The sequence below is a fragment of the Mytilus californianus genome, unplaced genomic scaffold (assembly GCF_021869535.1).
Source record: "Mytilus californianus isolate M0D057914Y unplaced genomic scaffold, xbMytCali1.0.p SCAF_12, whole genome shotgun sequence".
NCBI lineage: Eukaryota > Metazoa > Mollusca > Bivalvia > Mytilida > Mytilidae > Mytilus > Mytilus californianus.
The window spans coordinates 32,248,124-32,273,365 of record NW_026262604.1 but is presented as its reverse complement, the minus strand read 5'-3'; the positions used below and the strand labels follow the sequence as shown (position 1 = coordinate 32,273,365).

The 25,242-nt window shown below is 32.4% G+C and overlaps 3 protein-coding genes across 4 annotated transcripts in view; 1 reads left to right on the top strand and 2 right to left on the bottom strand.

The window, feature by feature from the left end:
• The first annotated feature begins 3,585 nt into the window (after nucleotides 1–3,585).
• On the top strand, nucleotides 3,586–6,493 carry LOC127721713 (uncharacterized). The gene is made up of 3 exons (XM_052228512.1): nucleotides 3,586–3,976; nucleotides 4,328–4,418; nucleotides 5,548–6,493. Exons 1-3 carry the CDS (start codon nucleotides 3,880–3,882, stop codon nucleotides 5,792–5,794), a joined length of 435 nt encoding a protein of 144 aa, XP_052084472.1. The 5' UTR covers nucleotides 3,586–3,879; the 3' UTR covers nucleotides 5,795–6,493.
• A 1,666-nt stretch (nucleotides 6,494–8,159) lies between these two features.
• LOC127721707 (fibropellin-1-like) overlaps nucleotides 8,160–25,242 on the bottom strand; it is a 57,291-nt gene continuing 40,208 nt past the window's right edge. Inside the window, exons 10-11 of one of the 2 annotated variants that reach the window (XM_052228505.1) lie at nucleotides 9,553–9,650; nucleotides 8,160–8,208 (exon numbers count right to left, since the gene is read on the bottom strand). The gene's annotated coding sequence lies outside the window, so the exon portion shown is untranslated. The remainder of the gene's footprint in view (nucleotides 8,209–9,552; nucleotides 9,651–25,242) is intronic. The other variant, XM_052228504.1, reaches the window with a different exon arrangement.
• On the bottom strand, nucleotides 13,549–24,654 carry LOC127721705 (uncharacterized). Its single transcript, XM_052228503.1, has 5 exons — nucleotides 22,927–24,654; nucleotides 21,761–21,884; nucleotides 20,213–20,351; nucleotides 17,468–17,586; nucleotides 13,549–13,918 (listed from the first exon to the last, which is right to left on the bottom strand). The coding sequence occupies exons 1-5, from the start codon at nucleotides 24,615–24,617 to the stop codon at nucleotides 13,628–13,630; spliced, it is 2,364 nt and encodes a 787-aa protein (XP_052084463.1). The 5' UTR covers nucleotides 24,618–24,654; the 3' UTR covers nucleotides 13,549–13,627.

Below are 25,242 nucleotides of genomic sequence, written 5' to 3'. Positions count from 1 at the left end.
ATTGAGTTAAGTCATGTTTCTTCAGCAAATGTCAAATACATGGATGTAAGCGAGTTAACAAGTGATGAAAATAAGACAATATATCCAAGCAGTGTATATTTAAACAGGGTGAAACAGTTTATTAGCCTTAAGAGAAAGGAAATTTTGTCTACAAAATCTGTTTTATACAAATATAAATCAATAAATCATAGCATCGGTGCATTTTCAAACCAAGATACCAAGATTGATACAGAACTGCATATTGAAAGTATTACCACCCAGACTGCATACGAATTGAATAATACACTATCGACTTATCAGCTTTCAAGAGAACATATCAATTTAAAACCGTTAAGCACAATTTTAAAAACTGTGGAAACCCAAAAGGGACTCAATAGGGATAACGTGGATCTCAGTTTCAATTCACTTCAAGTAGTTGATAGTGATGAACTTAATATTTCTCCTTCAAAGACTTCAGTAAGCTTGTATCAAACTTTTTCTAAAGTTTCTGAAGAATCGTCTCCAGTTGTTACCATGGTTACGAAAACAAACAGTTTTCAAATTGATCATATTACACCGCTAGTAGTATACGACACAGATAATAAATACTTCTCCATCAACTCAACTTCAACCCATCCGTTTTTGTCTTTTGATGGTGTGAACTTGACACATAATGTGCTGAACTCTATGTCGTTTCAACAAAAGATTTATCCCAGTTTTTTGTATTCGACCAGTTCAAAGTTATCCCTTCGTGATGACAATGTCAATGCAATTGTCTCTTCAATATTTACAAATGAGCAAGGTAAAAGTCTGGGAACTCAAACTCACATAGAAACTTTCTCACATCATCCAAAGTCTACATTAACAACAGATTTAACACATCAACTTAATGATCCTACATTAGCACACACATTATCATATAATGAAGTATTTCAAACTGAGTTGCGTCCCCTATTTCTACACACATCTTCCGATAAATTAAAACAGATTGACGAAACCGATATAATCATACAACTTCACAGAACACCAAATAAAGCCTTTGACGTAAAATTAATAAATCATACCTTTAAACCTATTATACAACTATCAAAACCAAACACTGTCAACCTGATAAACGATAGCAAACTCAACGTTCCTTCAAGTCACGTGATGTATACAGAGTTCATTGAAGAAAACGATAGCAATAATTTTAGTCCTAAATCTAATGTTGCAATAGAAAGTTATGCCGACGGAATACATGAACCATCACTGTCAACGAAAATGACAAGTATATCCCAGAACACGTTGCCAGAAGTCGACCCTACTGCGTCAGACAAAAATATGCTGACAGAGGCAAATATTAAATCTGCATTTAACAACACGGGTATGGGAACAGAGGCAAACAACATTGAGACAAAAATGCTAGAAACTTCATTGGAAACCATAGTAAAGAATTTTACATCAGCTACCGCCTTTGGTTCAACAGTAAATGATTCTACAAAAGGTTTTGCATTTCAGAACACAATTACAACAGCTTTACTACCAACATTCAGAAGCATAATCAGGGAAACTACATTTAACTTTGCAGTTACAGATAGTAATAGTAAAGTGACATCACAATTTGAATTTCAAAATACAGTAGCAGAGACATTTGTTTCTGTTTTGAAAAACACGCCGAAACAATTACAGGTGTCTGCTTTTGATGTCATGGTGACGAAAGCTGTACCAACATTTAATTTTGATAATACAATAACTGCAGAAAGTACAGTATCAATACATGAAAACAAAATGCTTCAATCTACACTGCCCTCTACATTCGGTAATACTTTACTGAAAACAAGTCCAATAATCAATAAAGAGAACAAACATACGGGTATCATATTCACACATGAATTTAGGGTAATCACGACGGAGGTACAACCGATCTCTAGATTAGAAAACAAGATGATAGATGCTTCAACGAGTTCCTCATTTGAACCCAAAGATGAAAAAGCTGTACCAATATCTACAGTTGATAATACTGTGCTAGAAGCTTCAGAGAATCTTAATGCACATAAGATGTGGATGAATAATATTTTGGCATCTTCCTTTTTAGATACGTATTTGAAAGCTAAGGGAACATCCGTGTCAAAAACTTGGCTAACGGAATTAGAAACACCATTTCATACACAGCCTCCTGACAGTTTTCTCACAAGGGAACAAGATAAAGCCACATTTCAACTTAATTCAGTGTTCAATCTACTGACCGATATAAAATATCGCCTTACAACATCGATTATTAACGAATTTGCAGGTTTAAAATCGTCATCTAACGAATATTTTAGTAAGGATTTAGATAGTGATCGTTATTCGTATACATCGCCTTATTCATTATATCCAAGTCTAATAAACAATGGAATCAGTAGTATTCATAAGTCGAAAGAAGTACTTGCAAACCCTTCTGAGATTGTTAATCTTAAAACGACTATTGATAGTATACTCATAGAACCAATAATGAAATACTCGGACGCAGAATTATTTGTAAACTTAGTACCAACGACGTCACAAGTTATGGAGCGCCAAGAAGACAACATGACACGTTTTAGTAAGTATTGAATTATATTTTTTTATAAAAATTAGATGAATATAGTTGTTTTTTTAATCAGCAGTTTTATGGATTGTGTTTAGGTACATAGATTTTAAGAGTAGTGCTAGTTCTTGGCAATAGTTGAGTTTACAGATCAATGATAAATGTTTAGCTTAACGCCGTCTTGTAATATTTAAGGAATGACTGTAATATTTTTTCTGTCTATGAAGAAATAACATCAAAATGAAGAAATAACATCAAAATGTGGTGCACACTGAATGACCCGCGTAGCGGTTTATTTAAAAAGAGTGCACCACATTTTAGGTTATCTCGAATAGACTGAACAAATATTATAGTCATTCCTTATAATTTGATTTTAAAAAGTAGTAAATCATGATAAAAAAGTTGATGAGGTCACCGCCACATGACAACATTATGTATATGAGCTGATAGACAAAACACTTTCAGCCAATCAGAAGACGTGTTACATCCAAAATTAAATTATACTTCTATATACAGAAGAAAATGTCTAAAGTAAGTCAGATAACAATTATCATGAATATTATACAGAGCCTTATAATTAACTACAATTAATGAGGATACGTAATATCAGACTGAAAAACGTAGGTTGGTCAAATTACAGAAAGGCATTCACTAAACCAGCACAAAGAAAACATCGATTGAAAACATCTTCTGCATGTCATAACACATAAACGACAAAAAGAATAAGGTGACAAAACAAATTATTGTCCTTGACAATTTGCCTTTGTTTAAGTTTTTTTGTAATTTTTAATTATAATTGTGTCGTTACAGGAGTCCTGAAGCTTTGCTGTAGCTAGCTGATACAAGAGTCTTTGCTTTGCTTGGGAATTGGCCATTATTTGCTTTGCTGTTTGCTTTAAAAGCTTATCAATTTATGTGTGATTCTTTTAAATAAAGTCTAATTTGTGACAATGCTAAGAGTTTAAGTTATTGTAATATATCTTTTTATACTTGTCTTGCAATCGGGAACGAGTATACTGTATTTTTTTTTGCAGAATATAACTTGTCAATATAGGGATATATACCTCTATGTTTTAAAAGTTTTCTGACATAACATTTGCTATCTTGTATAAAGGTAATACAATTTTCAGATGATAAAGTGTATTCTATGGTATGTTGTTGAAGAGTGCGTGTTATGTACATATACTGTTTAATGAAATTACATAGACTTTGCAGGATAGTTTATTTGTAAATGTCAAGTTTGAGATTACTTTTGCAAACTTGTTTCTAATAGATGAACTGACACAGAAGGCTCTGCTTACAGTAATGTAAATGCGACTACAATAATATTTCTATTTCATTCAGAATCAAAGATGACAACAAATATCCCAAATGAAACACCAACATTACCAGAAGCTGACTTTCCTGGAGAGAAACCCAAACCACCTGAGGTTATAAGAAGTGGCATCGGTAAGCGTGTTGTATTAAAGATTTGTATTTTTGTATTACTCCAGCATATGTTCCCTCGATGCTCTCAATCAAAAGCAAAACATCGAATTATTCAAGTAATGGTCAAAATTAAAAGTTGCATACGATCTTCAGTGTTGACAGTGATGTTTGAAAAGTTCAGTTACGGATATATTTTATACAAAAATGATTGTACATGGTATTTTCTGAAATTGATTGTGTAACGATATTTTTGAAAAATGATTGTACATGTTTTTTTTCTGAAATTGATTGTACAACGGAATCAATGAAATTGATTGTACATGGTATTTTCTGAAAATGATTGCACATGGTATTTTCTTTCTTTCATTTTAGATCAGCTCATCTTGCCAATATCTATTGTTGGTGTTTTTCTTGTGAATGTTATTGCTGCAATTATTGTATTAATCTGTAGACGTAAACGGCGGTAAGTTTATATTATACATGCGAGTTTATTTGTGTTATTTTTTTGTAGAATTCGTAAAATTTACGTTTATTGTAGAGTTACTTCCTTTGGATAAAGAAAGCGTTTTAATTGTGTGTTCCTCTATACCATCTGAAATTCGCCATTGTAGATTCTAACGGACTATTGGCAATCTCATTGTTCTACACCGAAATGAAAATAACGTTACGTCATTGGTTTAATTTCCATTGTTTAGTACGTTTACAACCAATCACAGCGTTATGGTGTATGGTTTTTAAGATATTACCCAGAATGCATTAGATTCTGAACGGCAAATTGTGTAAAATATATGTAATATGGAAACACAGATTTGCCAATAATATGTTTATATCTAAAAAATTAAAACAGTAAAAAGAAAAAATTACACATTTCTATACATTACCCAAACGTCATTTGGTCATTGGTGGATAGTTGTCTTACCGGAAGTTTTGTCTCATGATATTTCTAAGCACTATGTTATTGACACATGAAATTTAATTTACTGATGAACAGGACATAATTTGACAATCATCCTGTTTTAGAATCAAGATCGATGGTTTGTTGAAAACAATAATACATTTTTAAAACTTTTTAAAAAATTCATAACAAGTTATTGTTTCGTTTTTATAAAAGTCCCGGTCATATAACCTGAACAAAAATCCATGCTGATATTTATTTCACATTAAGTGATACATTTTGATTTCAGTTTGAAATTCACGCTTTGTACTTAATGTGAAGGTTGAAACCTGCTTAGGCGAACCTTTGACCTTTCTTTTATAGGCCCCTATACGTCTGGTGTTCCGAGTAGTTTTATGAATTGTTTACCAAGAACCATTGGTCTTTTTTTAATATAATTCCATTACCTTAAATGTATCAAGATTCTTAATTAAGCTTCTAATGTTTAAAAATTCTTGGTGCAACATTATACGTTCGTTTAATCTTAACTTAAATTCAGTGCATGAGAACTGTAAATGTCATACATATTGAATTCTATAATGCTGAACAGTGTCTTGAAATCACCAAAGCGCAGCTGGTACAATCTTTAAAAGCGGAGAGTTGTTCTGATTACTAGCAACATGCATTTCATAAAACTTAATAGCTCTTTTTTCTACAGTTCAGATCGAGCACGAAACCTCGATGAAGCAAAGAAAAGGAAACTAGCAGAAGAGCAGAAACAGAAACACCGGTTTAAAATTCCACGCCCTAATGTCCACCCTCCAGAATACTCAAACATCATTGACAATTCTAGCAGTGATAGCTCGACATATTACAACTTCTTAAATACGGGCTTCTCTACTTTTCACGAGGAAAATGACACGTACGAGGAAATAGACAAAAAAGTATTAAAAGGAAGCTTGTAACAAATAAAAGTGCATGTCCTGAATTTGTTTACTGCGATACTACCAATTCAGTATTAAATAAAAGTACACAAGAATGTTGTTCAAAGGGTCGTGTGTAACAAGGTGACGATAATAATTCAAACTTCAAAGACAACATAAAGTGAGGAATATAATTTAAACTTAGAGCAAAAGACACATAGAAGTGTGAAATTGGATGTAAATATGGTCTTTGATTGATGGGCGCGTGAATATATGGGATAATTATGTAAATATATATTATATTAAGTGAATGTATACATTTAGCTGTTTGAGGCGGAAAGTTTAAAGGAAAAATGAAAATTCCGAAACTATGGTCATCCACAAAAAATAAAAGGTATATAACCTATGAATGTTGTAAATGTTTTTAAATGCAGAAAACAAAATATAGCTTATAATATGCAAATGATAATGAACTGTCTTTAACTGTCTACATTTGTTGTGTTCTACGTAAAGTGATCAACTACCCAAAAAATTATTGTGTTCTACGTAAAGTGACCAACTACACAAAAAGGAGGAAAGGATAGTTCCATCTGTTTTTTCATGGATTGTCATTTGAAAGCCAGTGTATTTCCTATGTCTGAGCTGATTAACTAACGAGAATATGTATAGTTGAATGTAATAGTATGTTTATCGTATGCTGTGTTTTTTTTGCGGAGCATGTCATTAAATATGTGAATTTTGTGTTTTAAATCTTGATTATCAGCTTGTGTTAAAATGTCTCTAATAATAAAAATGTTGACGCTTTTATTGTAACTTTTATAAAGTTAAGGTACATTGTATGACTATCCAAAGTCAGTAACCTCATAAGTGGTTGACGTTAGTAGCACGTGGGTATCTTAATGATTTTATACTTGAGGGAATTGTATATTGATGGCAGATCTCTAATACTCTCTGTTAAGTTTATTTATATTTTTTCTATTGCAATACAATTTTGTCTAACCTTCCTAAGCACGTAATTTCCTTCCTGGTTTTCATGGAGTGGAAATCAACTGTTATTTTCTCTAAACGTTCTTGTCTTTTCTTTAGATAGTTGAATACGATGTCCTTTAATTTGATGGGTTAGCTTGTGAAACGATAAGGGTAAACATGTAGATAGATAAAGAGGCGGCAAATACCAAGGGAACATTGAAAACTCAGACGTTGAAGAGAAACTGACAAAACCATGGCAAACAAGAAAGACGACGACACGAAAAACCAGTCCACAAAACACTACACTAAACTAAAGAGGCCCCTCATGGGGATGTCCAAGTAATCACATAATCACAAAATTTTTGCCAATATAATCACATAATCATTAATTATTTTTTTAACAAGATAATCAAATAATCAAAAAATACAATCCTAGATTATCAAATAATCAAATTAGCATGAAATATTTAGTCTGGTAATCAAATAATTACTATAAGAACAAGTAAATCACATAATCAAAAACCCCACGAGGAGGCTCTCTAAAGACTGAGCAACACGAACCCTACTTAAAACTAGGAGTTATCTCAGATAGTCCGAAAATGTAATCGGATCCTTCTCTGATAGTGACACTTGTCAAAGAATCGGCAGATATTAAAGTTTCTTTTGTAAATTAAAGAGCCAACTGTATGACGTTTTGCAAATATATTTGTTTTAACAGATAATAAATAAAATTTAAATCATTATATTTGTTCCTTCTTTCCATAGTATATTTGCTGTTATAACAGATTTGTAAAGATTGTTGTAAAATTGATAAGAAGGTGGAAATGGTATTTATTTCTACCTTTTAAAATTTTTGGTTCAAATTGAATAGGGAAAGAAACTGTGTCGATTTCAAAAAAAAATATTGGGCGAAGGAAAAGTGTAATTACGATATAATACGGATGTTCGCTCCTCTTGTTTTTGAATTTTTGTAAGATATTCGGAATTCTCTGGTTTTATCCATGTATTGCCATTAAACATTTTGTCCACTAGCCCCTACCTTTCTTTTCATAATTTTATAACATTGCTGTCAAAGCCATTTTTGAAAATCCTATAACATCCTTGTTCTTTTTTTTATAGTTTTAAAGGAAAAAAAGGTGTCAATGTTAAATGTATGAAAAACCTAGAGAGAAACGTTTCCCGCCAAATTTTCAATTGATTATATCTTAAAAACATGGATACGAACCTGTAATTTTTTTCCTACATTTTAGTTCCGCTATTTATAAACTACCAAAGTATAACAGTCTTTCAAAAGGCTTGTTATTTTGAAACAGAAGAGCGAACATCCTTAACACAAACCAAGAAATACACAACCAGACGTTTAAATAAAAGTAGTGCATGCAAGTTCGTTAAAATTTACATTTAGATCCAAGATATTTTAAAAAAAAAGAATACCATCAAAATTAAAAACACATTTATTTCATCCTCGCTTCTTCGAACACGTTTACCTGTAAAAGAAAAATACTATGTATCTATTCTGAACATTTATTAGCAATTAAGGTGTTACATCTTTAAGTAATATTTTAGTCATAAACATATGAATGTACTCGACAGAAACCGCAAAGAAAAATGTTGGTGTCAAATACAAGTACCATTGCACGCAATCTCTGGTGCATATTTCATATCTCTTCCGTTCCATACTTCGTAAAATTACCGCATAAATGTAAAGTGAAGTATTGCGAAGCATATAAGGAACGGATATGAACTCTGCGCCGGAGATTGCATTGTCCATTCACCATATACTCGCGGACCAGAGCTTTGTTTAAAATACCACTGAACGTACATTATCTTATTACAAACCATTTCAAAAATAATTAAGGCTGTTCCCTTTTGATTTTTTTTCAACGTTTAATATTTAGGAGCTTACAAGTTTTGATTTCAAAGCCTTTTTTAAATTAAAAATCTGAGGCTTAAAAATGATCGTAACTAATACTGAAATGAATATAACCTATTAGCATTTTTTTCTCGTAAGCGCTTTATTTTAACAATACAGCAGCACTGCCTATGGGGGCGGCCGGGGAGGGGGTGGCTGAAAGTCAACCACTGCGTATTAACCCCAGCCCAAGTAGGCAGATCTACTGTACTGTTATTGCCATATTTCAAATGAAGCTGTTTGTCTGTAAATTTCGAGAACAAATGGTTGTGCTCAATAAGCTTACTAGGTTGAATCTCCATCGGGAAAAGTTTGCCTTAGATGGTAAAGTTCAGAAAAATAAATAGGATATTTTATAAAAAAAAATATTCCAATACTGTTCAGCTTCCGGTTACAATAAAAAAAAAAATATCTATGACAGCTTGAAAAAGGTTTTTGTTTAACAATTTTAGAGTTACAATAAAAAATAAGAGTTTTTATCATTTTTAGTCGGACTCGGTCTTGTTACTTTATAAGGTGGATCACCAATTTCAGCTTAACAAATATGTAGGTATGTTTTTCTTTTGATATATCGAGAATGCATATCAAAATTGCTTTATATTCACGTTTCAAGAAAAAATCTATGTTAGATATTTTCTGTATCGTATGCTCGTTGGTGGTGGTCCTAAAAAAATTGTTATAAAAACGACTTCTTATTTCAGAGCAAACTGTTTTATATATCACTTAAAAAATAAATTCAATGTTAAATATCTTCCGTATCGTATACTCTTTGGTGGTCCTTATGAAAATGTTATATAAACTACTTAATTTTAGCGTACACTCGTCTAGTTCGTTTATGACAATCGTGACAAAACAAACAACAGATCAGCTATGTAATCAATTATTACACAGTTTTACGATAGGAATTAAAGTGACATACTTGTAGTGTTGTATTATGTGTCATATACTAGAGAGAGAGAAAAAAAAACACGCCTGGGTTATCTTTTATTTTGCTCTTCTTAGTTTGAAAACATTGCACTGTTCAAAGTAAATGAAAACATTCGTATTAATTTTTTTTTTATTAAAGCTGACAAAAATAAACATCTTTTATTTATTAAGATTAACAGAAGTAAAAATGTGGTAAGTAACACACAATAGACTTACTGCATCAAAGATGTAAAATGGTGAATTTTCATTGTATTTGCTTTACTCACATCAAACCGGAAATAGACGAGCCGTCTTGAATCGACAGTTGAGTCAGAGTTTTGTGCCATGTTTAAGGCCAACTTGTGACTATGGTGAAAATAGCAGTGCAAGCACTGTTCCTTTGGTTTTTTTGTGTGTGCGTAGTAATGTTGTGTAATGGATTTTTTTTTGTTAATTTTTTTGTCCTCCTATAACAGGTTTTAACTAGATATCATTGATTGAGATGGGAGCCATCTCTGTGGGCCCCGCTGTGGATAATGTGTGGTAAAAAATTTGTATCTTTATCATTGGACATGGGGTTGGCAACTAAAACCAAAGTTTTTGACCTTGACCTTTGACCTAGGAAGTTGTACATAAATTATGACACACCCTCTGGTGTTGGTTTATATACATGTCAAGTAAAAATTTTGAAATCATAACAGTTCTCAAGATATAGAGCGGACACGATGTTTACCATAGGACATGGGGTTGTCAACTAAAACCAAAGTTTTTGACCTTGACCTTTGACCTATGAAGTTGTACATACATTATGAAACACCCTCTGGTGTTGGTTAATATACATGTCAAGTATATACTTTGAAATCATAACGGTTCTTTAGATATAGAGCGGACACAATTTGTTACGGACGGACGGACGGACGGACAGACGGACGGACGGACCCACATTCGCTACTTATGTGGCTTCGCATTAAGTGGCTTTGATGACTTATGTGGCTGAAAATATTCTGTGGCTACATAACATGTTCTAACATTCAGCACTTTAGTGGCTATCTGTCCATGAGTTAAGAGTTTAGTTTCTTAATCTTAATGTGGCTTGCTATGTATGTCCAGAAACAATTAAGGGTGTTTACCATGGCATGTCCGTCCAAACCTGGATTGTTTCATTACAATTGTATTACATGCCTTCCTGTGTAACATTCAATATCTGAAACGCTTGGCTATCTAAAGTCCTCTAATGAGTCTTTAAAGAAATGTAGATGAGGGTCATAACATTTTCCAATGTTATATTTTTATTATTAGGGACAATATGTGATCAATATCGTTCCTGAATTTTTTAAATGTTGTTAACAAAATGAAAATTCCAAAATGTATATAACTTTGGATTTGGTTTAGAGTTAAAGACATTTAATGTATTTTATAGATATTTATACTATGTTGTCAATCATGTTTTTTTTCAGTGAGAAATTACCTACTACCCCTCATGAATCTATACATCCATTCACATGGCATTGCATAGATGATTTGAAAAGAATGAAGTTATCTAGTAATTTCACCAGGAAGCTGACCGGCTATCCCTTATGCATCTGTGTTCCATTTGTAGTTGCTGAGATACACAAGTGCTGTGATATTAACTCAGACATAAGGTTGGATGTAGATACAGACCCCAGGCGTACTCACAGTAGCACCCTCTACTTCCTTGAGGTGCACAAGCATATACAGGAATATATAGCAAACAGATTATTTTATAAGACTCGACTCAATTCAATAGCTTTTGCAAAGTAAAACTATGTTTGGAAAAATAAACACATGATTTTAAAATGTTACGAAAATTTCCCCCAACAGTAATGCTGAAAAATATTTAAAGTCATAATTTTTCCGACAGGTTTGAAATCGGATCCCATGGGGAAATTGTCGCAGATCTATTGAAATTTTTTTTTGACAATTTAACACTTTCTAAGCCTCATTTCTAAAGGGAAATAATGACTCTTTTTGATTGGACAAATAAACACTTGTATGGTGTTGACGGAGCCACAAATATAATGGAAAATAAAGACTCTTTCTGATTTGACAGATAAGCACATTATGTATGGACTTGACTGAGCCACATATATAATGGAAAATAAAAACTCCTTCTGATTGGACAAATAAACACTGTATGCATGGACTTGACGGAGCCACAAATAAAAAGGAAAATAAAGACTCTTTTTGATAGGACAAACAAGCACATTATGTATGGACTTTACTGAGCCACATAAATTATGGAAAATAAAGACTCTTTCTGATTGGAAAAATAAGCACATTATGTATGGACTTTACTGAGCCACATATATAATGGAAAATAAAGACTCTTTCTGATTGGACAAATAAACACATTATGTATGGACTTGCCTAAGCCACATATATAATGAAAAATTCTGATAGGACAAACAAGCACATTATGGATGGACTTTACTGAGTCACATATATAATGGAAAATAAAGACTCTTTCTGATTGGACAAATAAACACTTTATGCATGGACTTTACTGAGCCACATATATAATGGAAAATAAAGACTCTTTCTGATTGGACAAATAAACACATTATGTATGGACTTTAAATGAGCCACATATATAATGGAAAATAAAGACTCTTTCTGATTGGACAAATAAACACTTTATGCATGGACTTTACTGAGCCACATACATAATGGAAAATAAAGGCTCTTTCTGATTGAACAAGTAAACACATTATGTATGGACTTTACTGAGCCACATATATAATGGAAAATAAAGACTCTTTCTGATTGGACAAATAAACACATTATGTATGGACTTTACTGAACCACATATATAATGGAAAATAAAGACTCGGACAAATAAACACATTATGTATGGACTTTACTAAGCCACATATATAATGGAAAATAAAGACTCTTTCTGATTGGACAAATAAACACTTAATGCAAGGACTTTACTGAGCCACATATATAATGGAAAATAAAGACTCTTTCTGATAGGACAAACAAGCACATTATGTATGGACTTTACTGAGCCACATATATAATGGAAAATAGAAAATAAAGACTCTTTCTGATTGGACAAATAAACACTTAAAGCATGGACTTGACGGAGCCACAAATATAATGGAAAATAAACTCTTTCTGATTGGACAAATAAGCACATTATGTATAGACTTTACTGAGCCACCTATATAATGGAAAATAAACTCTTTCTGATTGAACAAATAAACATTTAGGGGCCAGCTGAAGGACGCCTCCGGGTGCGCGAATTTCTCGCTACATTGAAGACCTGTTGGTTACCTTCTGCCGTTTTTTTTTTATTTGGTCGGGTTGTTGTCTCTTTGACACATTCCCCATTTCCATTCTTAATTTTACTTTATGCATGGACTTGACGGAGCCACAAATAAATGGAAAATAATTACTCTTTCTGATAGGAAAAATAAGCACATTATGTATGGACTTTACTGAGCCACATATATAATGGAAAATAAATAAAATTGAAAATGGAAATGGCGAATGTGTCAAAGAGACAACAACCCGACCAAATAAAACAAGAGTGCACACACTGAAATGTCTCGCCTTCTTTACTTATCATTGACATTATGTTGATAGTCCTAATAATAAAGCTTTATTACAACTGTCACGTAAACTTAACATAAACCAAGAAAACTAAACATTGACCTTTGAACCATAGAGACCTAATGAGTAACGTTTTTGATAATTGGTTCAAAATTATGATTTTCATAGTCAGAGTTCGTATATATCATACATTAACACACATGAAGAAAAAAAATATTTATTAGTAAAAATGAATTTTTAAGAATTAATTTCTGAAGATTTATAGAAATCAAATGGACTATATATCAGCAGAAAACATGTAGCTGTAAGACCTGGAATTATTTTCATGTGTAAGGATACTAAATAGTTGTCGACTTTTCCAATTAAAAATTATACACAAAGAAGGACCTTTATCAGTACTTCATAGTAAAAGTGGTAGTTTTAGCCGTAAAAAGAGTTCCTATGGGAAATTGCATTGTCAATATTTACAGAAATGCAACCTGTAACAGGTTTTAAGGAACAGAATATTTTTATCCAATATATGCCTCCCCACCCCCAATGAATCTAATGGTCGCTCCCTTAAGTTCTATACCTTTTGTGAATACAATGAGAAGCAGATAACTACCTGTTATGTCAATGTCTTCCAGTTTCTTCCCAGCATATTTCTTTGTCAGATTCATGTCCTGCACCAACATTAACTTAGAAACATGAACTCTTTCAATAAAACCAGACATCTGGCGATAGTGGGTCTTGTGTACATTTGCACTGTGTCCCAAGTGTCGACAAACCCATTCCAACTGGTTTCCATCAAGATTCAGCATCTAGAAAATATTCATAAAAATTAGCAATCAGTTGGAATTAATATCATGTGTTTTCCATCAGAACGATTGTTACTTCTTTCAAACTTTAAAGCAATACTATACAGTCATTGGACCAACTGACTCAAGTCTAAATCAGTTTGGACTTCTTTAGGTTATTTATCATACATGTTTCTTTGGAAAATCAAACACTTATATGTTAATATCTCTTTACAACAAAATCCCATAGGGAGAAAATATCTTGAACTTGCAGCATGTGGTTGCAAATAAAAGTGTGACTTAATACTTAGTGACACAGGACTAAATTTCAACCTGGGCCACCAGTATTTTGCAATCCTATTTTTTTTCTTTCTTTTTTTCAAAGGTATATATGTTGTGTACAAGTTGTAATGTTGTTTTTTTGTACAAGTTATCAGTGTTTTATGAACATCCTAACACACATTGATGATGCAAGCACACAGTCTTTTGTTTCGCACATTTCTGTCAGATCTCCACAATAAAATGATACAGTTTAATACTGAACATTGATGCACACACATTATAAGAACACAAACAAGACTTTTTATGGATATGATTTTGGTATACGGTGAAAAATAAACTTTAGATTAAAACCATTCAGGTATCCTCATTTCCAGTTTGAGGAAAAAGAGAATAGCACTAAATGTAAGGTTGATGTATATACATTTGAATTTAAGACATTAAACTGATACATTTTAGAAGATAAACTTTTATCAACTGGTGTAAGAAGGTATGTATCAAAAAAACTTATAACTTGTACAAAAACCTTGTACAAATGTTGTGTACAAGTTATCATTTTATACAAATTTTAATTTGTACAAAATATTGTACAAATTATAATTTGTATTTTGACTGTACAAATTATAATTTGTACAAAATGTGCTTGTACAAATTACAATTTGTATAAAATTTGACCAAAATTCACTTATAACTTGTACAACAGTTTTAAATACGAATTTTGGTGAAAAATGCAATGATTCACACGATAGAATTGTAATTAACTGACCACACACTCAAACTTATTACATAATACACTGTTTATACACAACTACAAAAGGCAGGTTGATCTTCGAAATTTTTGAGAGAAAATAAAAGTAAACAAATAGGATTTTTTTCAAATTCTTAATACATAAACGTCTTTTTCTTAAAAAAAAAAATATCATTCAATAGTACTGCTGGATTAGTTCTCATCGTTATTTTGAGGTATTTTTTTTTATTCAGAAACTTTGCAAACAATTTTATTTGTAAAATTTCATATTTTGTATCGTGAAAGATCGTGTACAGTGTTTTCATGATCGTGAAAAGGATCTCAAAAGATTTGTTGCCACGTATTTGTTATATCTAAAATTCCATGAAAACAATCAAATCTTTCTTTAAGCAAGTGATAATTTACATTTGTAATTGGTACATCAAAAGATTGCATTTACATGACTTATTCCGCATCACTTTTGATGGTTCAATGCCATTGGTGTCTGATGATTTTATAATACTACACCAACTAGTTTTCTTATAAAATAAAAGTCCGTCTGTCTGGTTTGCATACATTTTTTTTTTAAAAAGTTTAGATTGTCTCAACTGATTTCTGTTAAGTGTTATGTACAGTCATAAAACAAAGATCTGTGTTGGAAAAAAAACATTGATAAAAACAAGAGGCTCTCAAGAGCCTGAATCGCTCACCTTAATTTTTTTGGTTAAATCTCTCATCAATGATTATTTTGGCTTTTCAATTTATTTAAATGTTCTTTGAATCGTCCTATTTTCTTCAAAAACAAAAAAAATCATTTTCTCGGCCATGTTTTTTCACAAAATGGAAAATAAAACACAATCTTTTTTCTAGATACCCTAAGGATCATTCAGCTAAAGTTTGGTTGTAATTGGTTCAGTAGTTTCAGAGGAGAAGATCTTTGAAATAGTTTACGACGACGACGACGAAGGACGACGACGGACGACAAGTGATGGCAAAAGCTCACTTTTCCTTTTAGGAAAGATGAGCTAAAAAGGCAAAAAACAACTGACATATTCCTGACTTTAGCATAGTCATATTCCTAACCAAAATGGGTGTTTAATCTTCTGGGATATTTATTTTGTCTAAAAGTCTGACTGAAGCAGTTAAATACACATATTTATTCACAGCAACGGTTCCTGAGCTTCAACGCTCGCTATATGAAACAGTTAAAATGCCTGTAAAACAGGTTGTTATTGATTTGAGAGTCTAAAGATGCATACCTGTCAACCTGCGACGATGAAAATGCAGGTCATGACCTGCATTGAAGAATCAAATCTCAGGTCATAACGCGTACAAACTTTTTTGAGCTGAATTTCAGTATTTATGGTACATTTTCTTATAATGTATATCGAAGACACCAAAACATCAATGCATGTTCACTTGTTTAAGTCATTTTAAATCCTATTAATTATTATTTCATTGCACTTTTAAAGATTTTTATAAATTTGTGTAACACAGTCTCATGTCTTTTACTTTTTGTGGTGATCTAATACTAGAGGTTATTTTTCAACTGTAATTTTAACAAGTTTGAGACTACTGGCTTAGTAGCCTTAATATATACAATCTTTCAATTTACAAGGAAATTAGACTATGATAAAATATAGTAATACAGTTAAAGGAAGTATAAATATAAAAAATAATTTTCAACTTTTTTTTAAAAATTGTATAAAGGTATAAAAATAATGAAAAGTTATTTTTCAATATGTATTTAGATTTTATATTTTTATGATTTAATCTTTTCAACCATAAAACGGAAATATAAGGAATAATTTTGAATGGTGACAAATAAGGGGAAGTAACTACACTACTTTTAATATGTTTGTAAACCAATAGTGCAATTTTTTTACGACCTAAAGCTTGGTAATTGGTGTTAATTAACAGTGTGTTTGACACCAAAGCTGTCAAGTGAAGCCATGCACTTAATGGGTCACCTAATTTGACAGTTTACATAGCTAGATGAACTTCCTGTTCATGGAAGAATTACGAATTTGCCGCTATTTCAAAGGAATATTACTTATGAAATCAATCTCAAGGCTAAGAAATACAGGTGAAATCGGGTCATTTTTGGAATTCCCGTGTCATTTCAATGATCCGGCGGGTGTCCCGGGTGATCCCTCAGAATTGTGAAAATCTCAGGTCACACCCGCTGAATACGGGTCAGTTGACAGGTATGAAAGATAAGTGTGCAATACCTGATTCCATAAATCACCAGATCACCTGATCAAACGAATGATAAAGAACTACTTTTAAATTTTGTAACTTACACATTGTAGGTGTACTGTCTGGTCATTTAGTAGCAATTCAATAATGTGTATCAATGCTTTTTTCGCCAAAATCCATATGAAAAATTATTGTACAAGTTATAAGTGAATTTTTGTCCTATTTTGTACAAATTTTAATTTGTACAAGCACATTTTGTAAAATTTACAATTCGTACAAAGTCAAAATACAAATTATTATTTTGTACAATATTTTTGTACAAATTATAATTTGTACAAAATGATAACTTGTACACAACATATACCTACCTGAGTGAGAGTAGCAGTGTACTTCCTCATGGAAACGCTTGTTATTCGGTTAGGGGCAGCAAGAGAGCATTCTGTACAAGTCTTCTTTAATGATTCATAAGATCTAGCTGGGTTTAATCCTGCAAATAGATAGAAAGGTTAAAAGGACATGTCATGTGAGCATAGAATGATGAAACTATATCAACCCAGCATACGATGGTCCTATTTAAAGTTAATCCCAATTTCATTGAAATCAAACCAAGTTGAAACTCTGCTGTAAAATGGCAACAATTTTGAAATGCGCCGCCAAATTATTTCATTAGCACAATTCAACTCAAAATATCATTTAAGAAATAATTCCTTCATGTCATGCTCTATGCTCATTTTAACATGGGTAGGCATTATATTTGTCGATATTTTACACTGAGCGTAAGCGAGGTGTAAAATGTGGTCAAATATAATGCCTACCCATGTTAAAATGAGCATAGAGCATGACATGAAGGAATTATTTCGATTCTAATATGACAAATACAATATATTTAAAGGTCGAAGCGTATGAAAATACCGTAAGAATGTTTGGCTGTTCCCGTGTCCTCCCCGAGGAGTCTGTATATTACATTTCATATTTGATATGTTAAAAACTACGAGCAGAGCAAATATATGTTGTTTGATAAAAATATATAATAAAAGTTCTTAAATTTAAACATTTAAAAGGATAACGATGGAAATAACGTTAATATAAACAGTAAGTCCGTGCGCATGTGTCAAACATATTTTTTGTGCTCATTAGAACACGGCTTTGTTTACAAAGTGTAATAAGGACGTCATATTAGAATTTCACATTTAAATACCTTTCATGTTTAATTCTATACAATAGAGTATGAAATAATGAGCAAAACTTTATTTTTGGCTCCCAAGTTATATTTTTTAGTAATGGTGGTCATGTTTTTCATCAGATCAAAAATCCCCACAGTACTTTTGTTGAGGATACCTTGAGGAACAATTGTGCTAATTTTGGTTTGATACTTTTGTAGGCATTCAAGTTTTTATTTTATAACATGGAAAATGTCAAAAATTTGTGAAATAGGGAAGTAACTCCAATAAACGCCAACAGATTTTCACGAAAATTTGTATACCAGTATACTGAACATTTTTACATTGTCAGATTTTGGCTAAATCTAATGATTACACTGTAAAAAATGCGACTGTCATGTTTATATAGGAGAAACCAAAAGGACTTTAAATAATAGGATCAAGGAATATTTAGCTGACATTAAGCATAACAGGGATAAGTAGTGGCAGAACATTTTAATGAAAAAGACCACTGCCAACAGGACATGACTGTCCTGGAACAAATTTATGAAAGATCTACAAATTATAGGAGACATATTGAAGCATGATGGATGGAAAGATTGAATACAACCAGACCATTTGGAATAGACATAAAAACTGAATTACTTTAAAGTAAATTAAATAAAAACTAATTTTATTATGACATGCTTCTTTAGCTTTGTAAACAACACTGTGATAAAATTCTTGATAAAATATACTTAGCCCAGACTCAGAGATATACATAATAATGGCTGTTATAATATACTTCCCATGTAAATCTACATGTATTGGACCCTATTTGCAGACCCTTTGCCAATTTTATTGTTTTAAAAAGTGCAATTAAAAAAAGACAAAATAACTTTTATTCTTATTCGTATGCATAGTAAAAAGAAGTCATGCACAAGGGGTCGGAGAAATCAAGAAAATAAAAATTAAGTAACATTCCGCGAAAGTCCCTTAATCTTTTTGGCACATTTAAGTCATTTCAAAACATGACATCATACAAATGAAAACGCTTAAGTGGAAAGTTTTCTTTTACGTGAACCATCGGAATTTGTATGATATTGTATTAAAACTGATTTTTGAGGTAGGGTTTTATTTTATTTTCTATTCAATTTCAGTTGCATTATTCGTATATTTACTCATTTTTGTAAGTCAACAGGGCAGCTACCTTTTAAGTGATCGCACTGTAATAATTCTGACCTTCACATTTTTCAAAATGTTTTCCATTGTAATTCCGTCATCTTGGTTTCTATGAGGATCATTTGTTTACATATGACAATCGTCACTTACGCATTTTCCTTAAATGTTCTTTTCATTGATGTGATTAGGTTTCCCGCGCTTTATGCAAATTTGATGAAATTGAACTCCACGGAAACACTTCCGGTAAAAACAATGGTGGATTCCACCATTCAAAATCATCTTGTAAAATGTGAAGGTCAGGATTATCACAGTGCAATCAATTAAAAGGTAGGTCAGAAGTGGGGTTTTTTTTGGTGATTTATGAATGGAATGTGAAAAACTATATCTCAAGTGAACGCGATTGATAGTTCAGATTATTTTTACAGATAACCGCTACGAATTTCAGCTGACGGTGACTATCGATGATAAAAAAATAAAGCGAAATGAAGAAGGCCAATGACTGAAACGTTTAAGAAATATTTTTTTTAAACTACAATAATAAATCTAATGATTTAAAAGAAATTTGCAAAAAAAAGCAGTACTTAAGTTTAACCCCTCAGCACTCAATAGAATTTTGCCATAACAGTATGAACAGTCTTCTTGACTATGAATGTCATGAGGCTAGTTAATTTTTTTTTTCTCTTCTAGATAAGCCTAAATAAAGTTTACTGCTAAAGGTGAATTATGAACTAGGGTTTTGCAGGTGACTGGAACAACAAGCCCCTTTAATATTTAGTCTTTAATAATAATTACCAGATTTTTTAGATACAACAGGAAAAAGGTAGCAATTAGCTTCTGGAATTCCTGCTTGTTTTCTAACAGAACTCGAAGCTAGGAAATCAAGTGGTCCCTTTAGGTCAGCAGGTATCAATACAGGTACTGGGCGGTTACCCTATAGAAATATAAATGTTTCTTATATCATATATATAAATGTGAGTACAGTTTCAATAACTCCAACTTTTATATTGTTTTGATTAAATAAAACTCTCAAGAGATGAATAAACTTTGGTCATTCAAATCATTATCACAATGTCATGTTAACTTGATAAACCAAATTTCAAATAACACTGAATCACTCACCTGGGCACCTGAAATCTGACAGGTGTGAATATAAATACAGCAAATTTAAATATTAAGCATTTAAATAAGCTTACATGGCCATTACTGGCCTTAGCCAGGTGAGCTAAAAACTAGAACGATAGCTGTAATCAACAATTTAAGTGACCTTGTGTTGCCACAAATGTTACTGTTGCATACCTAAAGGAAATAAACTTTTTGGAACAATCAACATGAAAAACATTTTTTGCTGAACTTTTTGGGAAAAAAATTCCTAAGTGTTCTGTGGAACCCAGTGTCTTGCCTACTTTTGCTGTAAATCGCAGGCTAAACAAAAATGAGGAAAAAAATCAATAAAAATATTCCTCTTGAACTATCTTTTGATTGTAAAAAGCTTGTCCAAGTTTGGATAAAAACCAGGATAGTTTATGAATCTAATGAATGTTTAAAAAACTTTAACTGCAGACTGTATGTAATGTTAACTGGAAGAAAAACTAATAAAATTATTTATGTATGTGCCTGTCCCAAGTCAGGAGCCTGTAATTCAGTGGTTGTCGTTTGTTTATGTGTTACATATTTGTTTTTCGTTCATTTTTTTTACATAAATAAGGCCGTTAGTTTTCTCGTTTGAATTGTTTTACATTGTCTTATCGGGGCCTTTTATAGCTGACTATATGCGGTATGGGCTTTGCTCATTGTTGAAGGCCATACGGTGACCTATAATTGTTAATGTTTGTGTCATTTTGGTCTTTTTTGGATAGTTGTCTCATTGGCAATCAGACCACATCTTCTTTTTTATATAAGTCTTTTTATAAGTAAAATACAGTTACACAGGTACAAAATATTAACAAAATTTCCTTCTAGATACTAGCTTTTGATCATTACAAGCTTCTGTTAAAGTTTGGTACAAATTTAAAATAGCATAATTTAACCATTGTTAACCACAGAGTAAATGTGTTGTTTCCTGGCAGAAAATCTAAGTCCATCTAAAAGTAAAATACAGAAAAAGTAGATTAATTTTTTTACAAAATTTTCTTCTGGATACTATCTTATGATCATAAACAAGCTTCTGTCCAAGTTTGGTAGAAATCTAGCATAGTTTAAGAAAGTTATCAAAATTTCAAAAACTTTAACCACAGAGTGAATATTTGTGGACGCTGCCGCTGACTGAATGAAGGATCACTAAGTCTCTCTTTTTCGACTAAATGCGAAGACTCGAAAAAAATAATTAAGCTGAGGCCTCACCTTTCCCCGGACTTTCATTAAGTCCTGACTTTTTAAAAGATGAAGTTCCACTTTGCTTAGTTCTCCAACAAGAGATTCGTCCAAATCATCAATATCTTTTGTCTTGCTGGCATAACTGTTGAGACTATAAAAGAATGATTAATTAGTTTTAATTAAAAAAAAGCACATTTTCCAAACACGTTTGTTTTATATAAGCCAGCAAACATTTGATTTTCAGGGTGTGGGGGGCTATGGATTATTTTTTTTAATGATCTGATGTCATTTTTTTTTACTATACATTAGGTCATGTAGGTAAGGCCAACTAAAATTAATTAGTAGATTTTCATCCAAATTTTTGAAAAAAATGGGGCAGGTGGGAGGGTTTAATTTTTTAAATTTTATTTCATATGAAACCATTTTGTGGCGAGTTCTTCATATATATATATATGCAAGTGTAATAATAAGCTTATACAATGTATCATGTATACACAGGTATGAGAAAGTGTACATTATTTTTGAAATCCTGAAATAAATGTCTCTTAATTGCGGATTTAGAAACTAAACAAACAAAAACATGTAGAAATACTCTCTTCAGTTGGACTTTCTACACCAAATGTATTTGTGTTTTTTAACGATGGTTTTAGTCCCCATAAAATGCAGTAAATGCATTGGTATGCAACACAATTATTATGAGTACTGTTGTGAAAATCCATGGATGGTACCAGCGAGATTCGAACCCTCAATCTCGGGATCTAAAGGCTGAGCTATAACCAATTGAGCAAAAGAAGATCTTCCCTAACTCAACTAGTTAGACCACCTTTATATCTTCAGGTTTACAAAAGTACGATAAAATGAAAACTCAAACAGTGTTGAAAATAATAGGGTTCATTAAATAAAAGTTTCAGCCTGCATCATTTAAGCATCTTTAAATAATTAATTGAATTGGGACTTATCTTTAAGAGCTAATGGACTTGACAGCCTATCAACAGTGAAATATACATGTAGGTCACACCCCGAACCCCAAGCATGCATTATGGTTGGCATCCCTGAACTATACTAGCTGCATCATAAATACAAATTTACCTGAAGTAGGACTTATCAGAAAGTGGGTACGGACTTCAACCATTTTTCATACTAAACACAAATCCCCCCCCCAAGTTATTTTTTTCTTTTTTTCAAAAACTAACCTGATGGCATCAACTTCACCACTTCTTCTTTTGTTATACATGAGTATTCTGGTCTGGGAAAGCTGAACAATTCTGCTGTAGTTTTCCTCCTTAAGGTCCACAGCCTTAAGACATCCTATTAAATAGCTGGTAAGTTTTCTTATATCTTCTGGGGACGGAAGATCATGCTTTACTTGAAAACTTCTTCTAACCAGTACTGATCTAGCCAACTTTGTTATTCTCTCACCCCACTCCATTTTTATCAATTCTAGGCAAGTCTTTAATTCTTTCGCACATAATGAGTGAACATCTTTCTTAACTGTAATTGCCCATCTAGCGGTTATCATTCTTCGTAAATCATATTTTATCTTTATACCATTACTTGGAGCTTTTAGCTCCTCCATGTCATCCATGTATGGGAGACAGCATTGTAAAGCAGCTCCTACAAGCATGTCAAATCTACTGGGATGAAGGTAATATTCAAAGTCTTTCTCATCTTCACCTTCTAGTGAGCGAAGTTCAAGCAACATCTTTCCCATCAGCCTCATATGTTGTGAGGTATAATAGCGTCTTTTTTCCCGATTATCAATAGATCGTCTTAACCAGCTTTCCCCTAATGCAACAATAGTTTCATCTTTTTTGGCAACTTCTGAAACTTTGTCAATTATCATGCTTGGGAAAACCTCATTGAGCATGAGATTTGAGGGTTTAGTGCTTAAAACCCCTGCTTCCACTTGAGACATAATTACAATCTGTCTTCTACTCATTGTCACAGTTTGCATTGTACAGGCCTCTAAATGTCTTTTCATGTTTTTAAACAGTAACCATTCATAACAATTAATGCACGGCCCATATTGACTACTATCAAATACCACAGCATTTGATTCTGGTCTCCTTGAAAGAATAAGCTCCCCTTTTCCTTCTTCAACCACCTTTTTATTGTGCTTATTGTCACCTTGTTTTCGGAGTTTTGAAAAATCTTTTTTTTCTTTTGCCAGTATTTCTTTCACTTTAGGTATGTTTTTGTGCACATACATGTGTGAGCTTATGTGTTGTCTCATACCTCCACAAAATAGACAGCTGTGAAAATTATCATATACTCTTTCATTCTCAGCTTTTTTAGACTTCATCTGAGCCTTACTTGCCTTTTTACTTTTTTGTACCTTTCGTACATAACTGCCAGGGTTGCTTACATCTCTGATAACCTTGTTTTCTTGTATACTGTTAGGTGACTTTTTTTCCAAGGCAGGCCAATGTAGGATGTTAGATGCTTCCCCATGTTCATCTTCCATACTAGTATCTGAGTCTCTGGCAACACAATCCTCATCATTATGTATCTTGTTTAGACTATGAATAAATTCATCTTCTAAGGATTTGTCTGATAATTGTTCTTCTGAAGACGGGACATAATCAGGATCATTTTTATCATGCTGCTCATCAAGGTCTTCATCATCAAAATCGAATCCTTGTGTTATTTCAATGGGGCTGTCCAACTTTTGTTGAATTGTACTGTTCATTTCTTGTTGAGTTGAACACCCCAAGCGCTCAGCTACATATATAACTTCATCTTTATTTACAGTCTGTTGATCATTGCCAGTTTTTATGGTTACTGGGGTAATTGATATAATAACTTCATCTCCCTTCTTAATTTCTTGCACTGCAAACAATCCAGAATCCAATGAAATATATACAGGATCTCTGTACTCATTCATGCCAGACAGATCTTTTGTACTATTTGAAGGTTCTGTAGTTTGACTGATTTCTCCTTTGAACTATCTGGCGCAAGACTATCCATTGCAGTGATGGTGTTAACGGTGACTGATTTTTTCAATGTACTATCTAAAGTTTCTGACACTTGTAATTGACTATCCATTGAAGTGATGGTGTTAACAGTGACTGTTTTTTCAATGTACTATCTAAAGTTTCTGACGCTTACAATTGACTATCCATTGCAGTGATGGTGTTAACGGTGACTGAGTTTTTCAATGTACTATCTAAAGATTATGACGCTTGCAATTGACTATCCATTGCAGTGATGGTGTTAACGGTGACTGATTTTTTCAATGTACTATCTAAAGATTCTAGCTTTGAACTATCTGCAGTTTCTGGCGCAGGACTATCCATTGCAGTGATGGTGTTAACGGTGACTGATTTTTTCAATGTACTATCTAAAGTTTCTGACACTTGCAATTTACTATCCATTGAAGTGATGGTGTTAACAGTGACTGTTTTTTTCAATGTACTATCTAAAGTTTCTGACGCTTGCAATTGACTATCCATTGAAGTGATGCTGTTAACAGTGACTGATTTTTTCAATGTACTATCTAAAGATTCTGA